At 28.4% G+C, this 13,045-nt stretch overlaps 1 protein-coding gene across 2 annotated transcripts in view; it reads right to left on the bottom strand.

The window, feature by feature from the left end:
• LOC117167339 overlaps positions 1-12,844 on the bottom strand; it is a 34,307-nt gene extending 21,463 nt beyond the window's left edge. The window contains exons 1-6 of one of the 2 annotated variants that reach the window (XM_033352197.1): positions 12,678-12,844; positions 12,412-12,496; positions 7,812-7,866; positions 7,414-7,691; positions 7,159-7,344; positions 6,528-6,663 (exon numbers count right to left, since the gene is read on the bottom strand). In XM_033352197.1, coding sequence (XP_033208088.1) covers positions 6,528-6,663; positions 7,159-7,344; positions 7,414-7,691; positions 7,812-7,866; positions 12,412-12,494 — 738 coding nt within the window. In that variant the 5' untranslated portion in view covers positions 12,495-12,496; positions 12,678-12,844. Of the gene's footprint in view, positions 1-6,527; positions 6,664-7,158; positions 7,345-7,413; positions 7,692-7,811; positions 7,867-12,411; positions 12,654-12,677 lie in introns of those variants that run through there. The other variant, XM_033352198.1, reaches the window with a different exon arrangement.
• Between the last annotated feature and the right edge of the window lie 201 nt (positions 12,845-13,045).

Here is a 13,045-nt window from a genome sequence, read left to right as displayed (position 1 = left end):
CCCCCCCCCCTCTTTTTAAATTCTTCTAATTTAAATCAAATTAATTTATTCAATCTTATATTCTCAAGCTTTGGCGCGCCTTTTCATCAGAGGTTTATTAATATTTGTCAGCTTCGTAATTACGACTTTTCATAACAGTCAGTCTTGTATCGTCCGTCTGTAAACATCGTTCCAATTATGTGACATTTTTCATAAATTTTGGAGCCTCTCCAATATCTTAGAGGCTTCAATCAAAATTTTTTTGTTTATTTTTTGACTCAGGTATGTTTTAATATAATAACTTTAAAAAAAATTTTTTTGTTAAAACCGATATCCTTTTTACGACACTAATTATTAGAACGCTTACGCTCATACAATTTGTTATTAAATTATAGATTTTTATATCGACTCTTGATGAAGACCCGCAGTGTTGGTCGAAACGTTGAGGATTTTTTTAAAAGAAATAAATATGTTTTTCACATGTTATTTCGGATGCTTTTATTTTGATTTTATCATTGACCGTAAGACCGAACACTTGCTGAATTTAGCTAGAATACTGATTGAAAAAAGATCAAGTTTCAATTAAAAATATCAAATTTTAAACAAAAACAGAATAATTCAGTTTTTAGTTTGTAAAAGTTAATATTCAAACCAAAAAATGAAGTTTTCTACAGGTTATTAAAATTTTTTATTAAAACAGATGAACTTAACACCAAATAGTAAAAGTTTTGACAAAAAAGATATTTCAAACACACAGATTAATTTTCTACTTAAAAAAATTGTTTTAAACAAACAATAGAATTTTCAATTTAATTAATTTTCAATGCAAGAGCAATATTATCAAAAGTATTTAAAATAAATTATAATTCACTTAAAATCAGGCAGGTTCTACACATTATTTGGCGGAATCTCTCAGCGATTAAAATTGTTTTATAGTAAATTATGCAAGACATTTTTTCCATTCTAAGACAAAATAATCGAATTTGGACATCTATGCTAAGAATAATAGAAAACAGATTAATTTTTTATCCATAACATTAATTCTCTACAAAAAAACGATTACTTTTCAACTAACAATGATATAATTAAAATTTCCTTAGACATTAATTTTTAACAAACAAAAAAATCAAGAAAATAGTTCAATCCTCAATAAACAAGATAAGATTTTAACAAAGAAAAATAATTTTCTAACAGAGAAACGAATCTTCAAATGCAAAAATTAATTTTTAATTAAAAATATAATTTTTCATCCTGAAACTGTGCAGTTGAATTTTTAATAAATTTTTAACAAAATAGTTGAACCCTTATCAAAAAGATTAGTTTTCAAACAAATAGTGGAGTTTTCAACTAAAAAAGATAAATTTTTTATTAAAAATATAAATATATAAAACCAGAAATACGATAATTCATTTTTAGTTAAAATAATTATTATTTAACAACAAAAAATTAAATTTCAACAAATTAATTGAAATTTTACTAAAATGGATGCATTTGATGATACATACATAGTTGAACCTTTAAGCAAATAAATGTATTTTTAACCAAGAAGATTAATTTTACATAAAAAAAGACGATGTTTGAAACCAATAATTTATTTTTCAACACAAAAATATCAATTTGTAATTCAAAATTTAAATTTTTTACCGAAAGTGGGAGATTTAAATTTTTAGTTAAAGAATTTAATTTTTAACACAAAAAAAAAGGAATGTGCAACTTAATAGTTTTGTTCTTAATCAATTTTCAACCGAAAATAGTAGAATCAAAATTGCTTTTAAAGAAATTGTTTTTTGACAAACTGTGAAGGACTTTTTTTAAGTAACTCAATACTTAATGAAAAATATTAATTTTCAACCAATAATATTACGTTTCTAAAAAATCTAGAAAGTTTCAAACAAATATATGATTTTTATCTAAAAAAAAAAACATCATTTTTTAATCGAAAGTAATATAACTAGATTTTATCATTATAGAAATTTAAAAAAAAGAAATCTGAAGAAAATAGTTAAATTTCCAATCAAAAAGGTTCGATTTGAACCGAAACAGATGAAGCCTCAATTATGAACTTAATATTCAACGAAAAATTAAGTAGTTCAGTTTTTAGTTTAAAAAATAATTTACAACTTAAAGAAGTGCAATTAGAAAAAAGCTGAGTTCTCTACCAAAACAGATTGCCATTAAAAATATCGATATGCTTTTAACCAAAAATGGAAAGTAATTCAATGTTGAAAAAAAAAAATTTGTCAAAAAAATGGTTAAATCCTAAATTAGCAAGAAGAATTTTTAAACAAGAAGATTAATTTTATACTAAAAAAGGCGAATTTTTAACAAAATCCATAATTTTTTAAACAATTAGATTTTTAACTAAAAAGATTAAACTTTAATTTAAAAAATTACTTTTTCACAAAAAATGTCATAGTTTAATTTTCTGTTAAAAAAAATTAATTTTCAACAAAAAAAAAGTGTTATAAGAATTATTTCAAAGGAGATCGAATCCATTTACCATTAAGCAGATTCTGCTATTCAAGTCTTTGAATCGATCAGGAAGGAAATTTGGTTGTTTTTAGATTAAATTTTAAGAAAACTATTTTTTCGTCATAAAAAAATTCTATGTTGAAAAGATTAATTTTTAACCACTAAGATTAATATTTTACAAAAAAGACGAATTTTGAACCAATTACTTGATTTTTAAACTATATGGGAAGAGTTTTTTAAAATTTTTTGTTGAAAATGTTCAACAATTTAGATGCATTTTTTTATGTCTTGACTAAAATTGTTTCTTGGTTTTAGTTAAAAATGTATCTCTGGTTACAAATGTAAAAATTTTCTTGAAATAAAATTTTTTATTCAACTCAGCTGTTGTTGTTTTAAAATATTGTAATCATATTTTTTAGTTTTTGGTTGAAAATTTATCTACTTATTTAAAAGTTTAACCATTTTGTTAAAATGTTATATTTTTGGATGAAAAAGTAACTATTTGATTGCAAAATCGTTAATTTTTTTAAACAGAAAATTAAACTTTTTCATTTTCAGTGTAAACGGTTTTGTTAAAAATTTGTCTTTTTAATGAAAGATTTGCATTTGACACCGAATAGTTTAACTTTTAACCAAATAATTAAATTTTCAACCTACAAATATAAATTTTAAACTTAATGGCCAAATTTTCAAACAAAAAAGATTAATCTTTAACCAAAAAGAGTTGCATTAAAAAAAAGAATTCTCAATGAAAACGTAGTGGTGGATATCTTAAAACAAAAATAAAAGATTTTAAACAAAATATTAAAGTTTTTAACCAGAGTTGAATTTTTATGACATTGAACGCATGAACTAATGTTGGGGAGACTTAACCAAGATTTTCAGGGAAGAGTTTACCAAGTGGCAACAAGCTTATTACATGATTTTGTTTTTCAACAAATAAGGTCATTGTTGATTATTACAATGCGCGTTCAAAAGTTTTACTAAATTGATTTATCAAAATTGTGATGTAAAAATGCAAAGTTCATTATTTAAAGAATACGATTATCATCAACGTGAGCTACAAAATCGTAGTAAATGCTATTCATCAATATTAGATGTAAATTAATCTTTAATAAAAAAAAGCTCATTTGAAATAAAATAGTTCATTTTCTACCAAAAATAAAGAATTCGTTAAAATCTTATTATAAAAGATTAATTACAGTTTCAGATACAGAACTCATCCCTTGATGCCTTGTATTATTTTATACTAATATTTTATAACATTTATTAAATGTGTATAACATAGAAAAGATAGGCTTTTCATTTATTCTTTTTCATAAAAAGATAAATAGGCACGCGCAAGATTACTCGTATGAATTGATACGGCCCTATCCGTGATCGACGATTCGTCAGCGGTTTAAAAAAAATTCCCTGACTTATTTTCAAAATTCACTGACTTTTCACTGATTTCCCTGACCATTTTTTATACCTGACTTTTCAAGGATTTCTGTGAAATCTTTGGGAACTTTTTAAATTTTCCGTAAAATATTTGAATCCTTGAAATCTCTGACATTTGTTTTAATCTTTTGAAATTTTTATGTAATCTTTTGTATCAATTTGAAAGTATTAAAACATTTTTATTCTGTTAAAATCTCTTGAGATCTTAGAAATCTGGTATAGCTTTTTTAAAATCTTAGAACTGTTTGGAATCTTTTAAAAGTTTTAAAATCTTTGAAATCCTATGTACACGTCTTTTTCGAATCTTTGACAATCTTGCAATCTTTACGAAAGGTTCGAAATCTTTGGAAAATGTTTGTCAAATCTTTTGAAATATTTGTGAAATTTTTCTTAAATCTTTATTTTTGCAACCTTTTTTATTACTTGAAATTATTGAATTATTGGAAATCTTACTGAATTCTGTTAAAATCTTTGAAATCGGGTGCACAGTAAGCCTGCTTAAAATTGTTTAAATATGGTGTACTGTACCCTTTAAGAAATATGTAGAATTCTCGTATTCTTGTGAAATCTTTTATTTGAAATCATTACAATATTTGTAATCTGCCTAAAATCTTTTGACATCCGACATTGCTCTATTTTAAATCTTTAAAATCTTCTGAAAGTTTCAAAAACTTTGAAATCTGGTGTACATGCCTTCTTTAAATCATTGAAATCCGTGAAATATTTGTATAATGTTCAAAATCCTTTTAAATATTTTCAAATCTTTCAAATATTTTAAAACCTTTTGAAATCTTTAGTAATGTTTTGTAATCTAACTTACAGTAAAAAAATTATACTTTAACATTGTATATTGGCGAACACTAAATTAGAAACTTATAGAATTATTCACAATGTTGAAATCTATTCGTTGCAATCTATAAAATAATTGGTGAAGTCAACAAATAATGCGTGGAAATCTCGTTTATTCTGTATTGAGTAAAAGATCTATTATATCTTGATCAATAAAAAACTTTTCAATAGCAAGATTCAAAGGAACAAAATCAAGGATAATGGCAGGTTTTCAAGGTCGCTGGACACCCTGGTAAACTTTAAAATATATATCATGACAAATCTCCCTCTATTAGACTATTATGGAAGCAATATCATAAAAATTTCTTCTAAAGTGAATATCTTCCCAACTTTCAATCCCTCAGAATTCGAAACATTTAATTTTGTAATTGAAGTCTGTTAAATAATTGGAATTTGGATGCTGTTAAGATTCCAAATTTTTCACCTTTAAAACTTTTAAATATTCTGAAGTCATAGACCTAAAAATTCGTTGCTTCTAAATATAAAAAACTCACACATGAAAACTTTAAAAATTAAATCTTTAAATTTTGAATAGTTTCTGGTTTTAGGTGCACTTCTGAAATCGCATAACCTCTGATTAATTTCGAACTTCGTATACTATGTAATTTGACGCGCTGATTGCGAATATGACAGTGAAAATACCCTCACATTTGACTTTCATGTTGAAAACAATGGAAAACCCATAAAAGTAATGGCTTTTTGAATTTTTCCCATGAATACACAAAATTTCGTAAGTTTTTAGACAAAAATTGTAGATCCAATTGATTTATACATTTTTGATTCTGCACTTTTGCTTCCAGATTGATAGTTTCTGAGAAAATCTGGTATTGAAAAGTAAGTTCAGCAACAAGTTTGAGCCCTATTCGGGTAGACTTACAAAAAGCGCGTACCTCCAATTAATTTGAAAGTCTATATACTTATATATTTTCACACTCTGATTGCAAATATGGTGGTGAAAATACCAGCAAATTTGATTTTCATGTTGAAAACCATGGAGAACCCATAATTCGCAAAAATAATGTAGATCACATCACTTGCCCTTTCAAAAGACTTATGGAGGTTAATGCAGCACCCCTGTGACTGGTCCCAGAAATAATTTTGGTCAAACCCTTTTACTAAATTTAAATAGCGATTGTCTCATAAACTATAAATCAAAGGAGGGAAAGTCCGCAGAAACAAAAATGTATATTTTTATTGCATCTACAACTTTTGTCTGATGCTTCATCCATGGGTTTCACCATTGACATATAATTTGTGGGCTTTTTCACTAGCATATTCATTATCAGCGCATTAAAATAGATATATACTGTTTTTAATTAATCGGAGGTACGCGCTTTGCAGAAGTTCATTCCTGGTTTTTAATCCCTTCAATTTAGAGGATTAACCACAAGATATTTTGAAGAACAAATGAAATCGTGAAATAAAAACTAAAGCGTTTGAAAAAATTTTAAATCCCCCAAAATAATTTATAGGTTTGAATACAATTCAAATAATTCAGTATTTCAATTATCTAAAAAAGTTAACTAGAATTCAAAATAATTCAGAAATGGGTGTACACCTGAATTGACTACAGCAGTTAACCCCTCTGTATGATTTAAAAAAAGTCCGAAGAAAATTGAAAACCTTTGACGATTCAAAGCACTAGTTTAGATTCGACCGGAAATAAATTTTGAAGTTTGTTGAAGTTTTGCAAACTCACTTCAAAATTTACAAAATTAGAGGCACCTTTCGAAAACGATAAAATTTACTAGTCAAAAGTAAAATAAAACTCAATTTGAAATACTAACGTTTGAACGTGTTTCATACACAGCAGAAATACTGTCTTCGATTCGCGGGTGATATGGTTCCGGGATCTTATACATGGCATACCCGCGACCCATGTGAACGTGGCGCCTACCGTCATCAGTGACTGCAAGCCGTCCTCTATAACATCATAAGAATAACAATTTCATAAATTATTGTATAATAAACAGCTTCGATATATATAACAAGAAAAAAACTTACTTCCAAGATACACCAGTGCTGAATTAAGGTATGAAATATTAGATTGAAAATTATTATATTTCGAGAATTTAAGAGGGAAACTTTTTTTCAGTTTGAAGCTAAGTTCTCTCAACTTTCGACGATGGTTAATAATACCATTTTCAATGTAAGAAAAAAATTTTATTTCTAACAAAATACACTGGTAGCTGTTTGTGTACAGAAAAATGACAAAAAATAATATAAAAAGCTTTGGTTTGAGCCAATAATCTTATTTTCGCAAAAATAGCGCGTTGCTTATTTGAAATCCCAACCTTCTTATATCTATCAATTTGAAATTCGACTTGTTAAAAAAAAAGATCTTCCAGTCATTTCATTTAAAAATAAAAATCACTGGCTGATTAGAATTGAATATCAATTAAAATTATTACTACGAACCTGGTCCATAGTAAGTTTGATTCAGGATATGGAAGCGGATTTTCAAATGGATTTAAAATCCTGGGATCGTGTTCTATTGGATAAAGGATCTCATCCTGGTCATCAAATGGAGAAACAATATGTCGAGAACGCAGTCTTTCCGGCAAAGGTATGTCCAATTTTCTATAAGGCACATTGCTGCGGTGACTATAAAATGAAAATTATGTTTTTAGTTTCTTGATTCAAACTTTAATTTATCTAATGTCTGAAACATACTTGAAACCACCAGAGTCTCTAAAGTCAGGCGCTTTGGTAGTTTCCATTGGTAGTGAGGAATCCAACACATTTTGTCTCTTCCATTCCTGAACATTTCTCGTTTTTCTCTCCTTTGAGAACTCAACTTTTAAATGTAAAGGACTTTTGTCGTCCAATTTTCCAATTGCAAGGACTGCTTCGCGGTGATTTCTGTATGTCACGTACGCCCAACCAGCATCGCGAGGCGACAAGATGCCAGTAACCTCACCATATGAGTTAAAAATTTGATGGATGCCATCCTTGAATTAAATGAATAATAGTAAATTACATTACAGGTAGGGTTAGGCATATCTTTATACGACAAGGTACTAGACTACATATTTATTTATAAAAAAAAATTGAGCATTTAATCAAAATACCTCATTTAGTTCGGGTGGCAAATTAGACACGTAGAGTTTGTATTCAGTTCTTTCGCTGCAACAGAAGAAATCATTTTCAAGCCATGAAAGATCTTTAAACAAAATCCCAGTCATTGTTCAGTTTAACAAATTTTATCGTGCTGAATACAATTTTTTAATTCAAGCCCTCAAAATTTGTTGTTGTTTATCAATTTAAACTTTAAAGGATTGAAAATTAAATTAAAAGTGAAGGCGTTGATTTAAACTTAAAACTCTCATTTTGTGCCGCCTGGAGTATAAAAATGAATTAGATTTACTTTTATACATTTCATTTAACTCAAAACAAAAATATAATTCAGCAATTAAATTGTTGAAGTATTAAGAAGTAATTACACAGAGTTTTACAATAGAACGGAGTGCCAAACATTGCTTTTTGATTAATATAGAATTTTTATAAATATCAACAAAAATCACGTATTTTCTATTTGCTTAATGCAACACTCATTTAAAGATTTTTGAAAGTATTTTTCATAAAATTAGTTCTGTTAAAATGGACAGAGCACATCACTATTTCTTTTCATTTGAAAACATTCTTAACTTTGTGTTCAAAAAAAAAAAAAATATATATATATATATACACATATAATTTAGATATGCGCTCTGTCTTTATATTTGCGCACATTCTTGCGCAAACCTTTAAAAATTAAGACTCGAAAACATTCATCACTGTAATTGTGTTATTGTGAATTCTCTTTCGTTAAAAGAGCTTAGCTGGATAGTTTGAGCGCACCTACGGCACCCGACTGATGGCAATCGCATTCGGCGCTTGGTCTTTGCATTTCTCTTGCATTCGTGCACAGACCTTTTAAAATCAAAGTTCAACGGACCAACAACTATAATTTTTTCATTTTGAATTCTCTTTTGTTGAAGCTCTTTCGGCTTTAACGAACATATTCTCATCACGTATTTCCTGCTTCGCACTCTATTTTGTCCAACATGTCAACTTTTTTACATTATACACAACACTTTTATATCAAACATAATACATTTTTTATGTAACTTTGCCTAGGATTGCTTATTAAATAATTGCAAAATAAAGAGTAAACTGTATTTATCATGATTATTTTTATATTTGTTTCTTATTTTGCTTTAAATTGTATTCTAAGCTGCGCTGAAACATGGATCATTTCAATAAATGTACATCATTACAATTCATAATATGCATAAAAATTGAATCATACTAATTCTTATTTCCTTGTTTTTATAATTTTTTTATTTTTAATCTTGTGCTTTACGATTAAATAAAAACTGCTGCGCGTCTGCATAGGGTCTAATACAGAAACCTATATAGGATCCTATGCCCTCTTTCATCTTTTCTGTCCTTGTTCCAAAAATTTAATTTCTTTATTTTTAATCTTTAGTTGCGCAATTTTAGCTTTTTCATTTTTTTCGTATAGTTTGCATAGTTTGACCAAAAAATGGAATTTTTGGATTTTTTTATCATTTTTGGTACGATCAAATTTGTAATGTTCACCTTTTCGACCAAATTAAAAAAGTTATTATCATAATCTTGTAGGACTTTCAAAAAGCAACGTTTTTCTTCTCTTGAGTTTTTTTCATACCATGAGTTGTTTCGCTTAAAATGTTCATTTTAGTTTATTTTTTTTTTTTGGATTTTGAAAATGCTCTAACTCTGATAATTTTGTTTTTATAGAAAAAAGTCATAGGGATAAACTGTGTGAGTGTCTGAGTACTATGATGAAAAACCGTACATAGAATTTTGAAAGAAGCTACTTAGGCAGACTATTTCAATTACTTTCTTCGTATTTATTATTCATTATTATTTATTAATAATACATGAAGGCCATTCAGAGAAATTTAAACTTTGAAATTTATCTTTAGAAGCCATCTTTACTTTATTTTTTATTTTTCATTACTTAGATAGTTTGAACTTTCCCGCGAAGAATTAATTCACAAAGATATAGGCAATCTATGCTTTTGACGAAAAATGCCGCGAACAGGAATAATATTCAATCTTTATTAAGAAAAAAAAACATGTTTCTTATTTAATACAAAATTTTTCCTTCTTGGAATAAAATGAGTTACTAAAGAATCAAAATATCTTTTTATCTCATTTCATGCAACATCCCCATTCTTCAAAACGGGAGAAATACAGAAAAAAAGGGAATACTGTGCAACCTGAAATAATTACTATGAATTTGAACAGGTTCTTTAAATTCCTTTCTTTTATTTCGGGAATTAAATTATTTTCCAAAAAGACCATTCCACGTGAAAAATGCTATGCCCCAAGTCAAATAATAATTCTGAACGAAAATGCCTTGCACAATTGTTTAAACTTAAAGTATATCCCTTTACAGAAATCTCCTGTTCCGAAGTAAAAATTATAATCTTTACGGACATTCCCAGTTTGAAATTGAAAATTATACTTCTTTATAGAAATTACCTGTTTCAAAGAAAAAATTTAAATTTATTATCCAGACAAAAACACTGGAATCTGAAAAATTCTATCTTTAAAGTTCAAATTCCGGACAAAGAAAATTCTTATACACCATGTTAGAAATCCGCACATTTGGTTTTAAAAAATCACGGGTAGAACGACGCAAGAGCCTTATATGAAACGGAAATAAACTTAAAAATATTTATCGATCTGTCCCTTTTGAACCCATATACACCCTACCCTGCTACAAGCGCGCGCCTTTCATTAAAAAAATTACAGATAGGACGACGCTAGATCCTTATTATGTATTTTCACTTCAATCAACAGCTAACTTCACTTCCTTGATTGCCCTATTTTCATTTTTGCCCTATTTTGCGAATATCTTCGTAAAAGCTAATTTTTTCTATATAAGTGTATTTGAACTGAAAATACGTAATAGGAGACCACAATGAATTTTAGAAACAGGTTTATGCACCCAACCGTAATCACCTTGCTAGGCAACCACGCTTTTGGTATAAACTATAACGAATCACAGATATAATCCGTGTACAATACACGCTGGTAGACATCCGCCGGTGCGGTTTAAGGCCATGCGATGAGTGTAACAACTGATCAAGTCAGCCCTAAGATCAATATTTTTCACCCATATTGAAAAATAAAAGTTTAAATAACGCGGACATTTTTTTCGGGAAATGTTAATAAATATTAAAGGATAGTTTGTGGCCTTGCAAAGAGTTGGAGGAAGAAAAAAGTTTATTTATGCAAGTAATGATTATCGACGGACACATTTAGGTTTTACAGCAGAAGTTTGACTTTTAACTTTCTCTTACGGTAATCATGCAATCTGTTTTACCCACAGACCCTAGAAGTTCGAAGTTGTCTACTCGCTGCGCTAATGCTGCTTTGACACAGCTGATAACAGACTGATACGTATGTCAGACCAAATATGTTTATTTGCATTTCAAGTGCAAACATTAGTTGTTTTGTCCCACTTTGATAAATATAAACCTCATAACTAGCCCATTGACAACATTGCAAATTGCTTGCAGGGTTTGAAGACAGCACAATGGATATTCCTCCAAAATAGAAATTAAAAAAAAAACACTTTTTTCATTGTTCTAATTATTTAGGACCAGAGACAAATTCTTGCATGCCTTCTATTTATCGTGCCAAATTTTTAACCTATATCTCATTCCGTGTAGACGTAAGTTGGGAAAGAAAACTTCCAGTGGTATTTTCTTCAATAAAAAAAACATGCCCTTAAGGCCATGTGACGAGTGGGTCACGTGACCAGATTCCTACCTTACCGCCACCTTTCTTATTTCCCAACTTATTTTAACACGAAGCGCCACATCGAGATGAAAATTTGGGATAATAAATAAGAAACACAAAGAAAGGTGGGTCTGGCCCTAAACTTTAATAATTATAAAAAAAGCAAAAAAAAATGATTTACAACAAAAAACATTTTTCATAATTATACAACTTTAGGACCAGACCCTAAATATAAATTAATATATTAATTTTAAAGGATTTATATTTGGAACCGTGGAATAATACAAAGGCTTTAGTTTTAAATAGATGAATTAAAAATTATTCATTGTAAAATGCATTTAACGTTAACTTTTTCAACCTGAAATTATTCAACATGAAATATTTATTCTTTTAGGCCACATGAACCAAAATGATCAATATTTCATTCTTCCTTCTATTCAAGTTACATTATACGAATAACGTTAATAACGAAACGGCCAAAATTACTAGAACATGTGCATGCATAATACAAAATAAAAAAGATGTACGCTTTTTAATTTTCTGTATTATTGAAGTAAAAAATGTGCAGCTTGGGTTATCTTAAAAATGGTAAAAATTAACCTAGAAAATAAATAAGTTTAATTCTCCATGCTCTTTCCGAGAATTTGCGAATCAGGCATTCCTGTACTAAACTCTTTGTTTTCGGTTATACATAAAGAATTTCTATATACACATAATATGTATATATAACACAATTTTATATTTATGAACAAAGACAAAATGTTTATTTTCATAGCAGTACAAAAAATTGCCCCTTGTGTAGGGTGTATTGGGAACATGTACATGAAGATAAAAAAATCAATTTAAGTTCAATGAGGAAATCGCAAGATTTCATAAAAATAATGTTCTCACCTGAATCCATTTGATAGGTTATCTGCTTTCGGTACCCGTTCGTTAGAGGAATAATCTGCTACACCAGCAGATAAGAATGCCATGTCTTTAAATAATAAAAAAGAAAATGTACGTTAATTTAAAACTGATAAGAGAAGAAATTTTCCCAAAAAAATCAACCACGTGTTGCAGCATCATCTACCATTGATTTAATCGAAATGAAACAAAAGAATAGTCATGGCACCGGTTGTAAGATTTTTTTCGCTCAAAGATCTCTTGGAAAGTACCTTTTAACAGCGCCTTCGAACTCAATATCAAATAAGGAATAAGGTTAGTAAAATTACTTAAAAAAATGAATTCTATAAATAGTGAATAAATGCCGAGAATTAAAATCACTACATTCCACTCGCGAGATTAAACAAAAACTGCGCAACGTGTTCTCTCGTGCGGGTGGCGGCGTGCGTCTGGCTCTGGCAACAACACCGACGAAATGTGGTGTGAGCGACTTCGATGAAATGCGCAAACTGAAATTTGCCGGCGTGCGCGCGCATTCCTACAAAGTATTTTATTATAGAAATGTGGTTCTTTTAAATAAACAGAAACGCCTAGTTCCACTTGACATGTATTCTGTATATTATATATTTTCCGGTCATCC

The sequence above is a fragment of the Belonocnema kinseyi genome, chromosome 2, assembly GCF_010883055.1.
Source record: "Belonocnema kinseyi isolate 2016_QV_RU_SX_M_011 chromosome 2, B_treatae_v1, whole genome shotgun sequence".
Taxonomy (NCBI): Eukaryota; Metazoa; Arthropoda; class Insecta; order Hymenoptera; family Cynipidae; genus Belonocnema; species Belonocnema kinseyi.
Note: the sequence above shows the minus strand (reverse complement) of the source record. Positions and strands in the feature narration are given on the sequence as shown.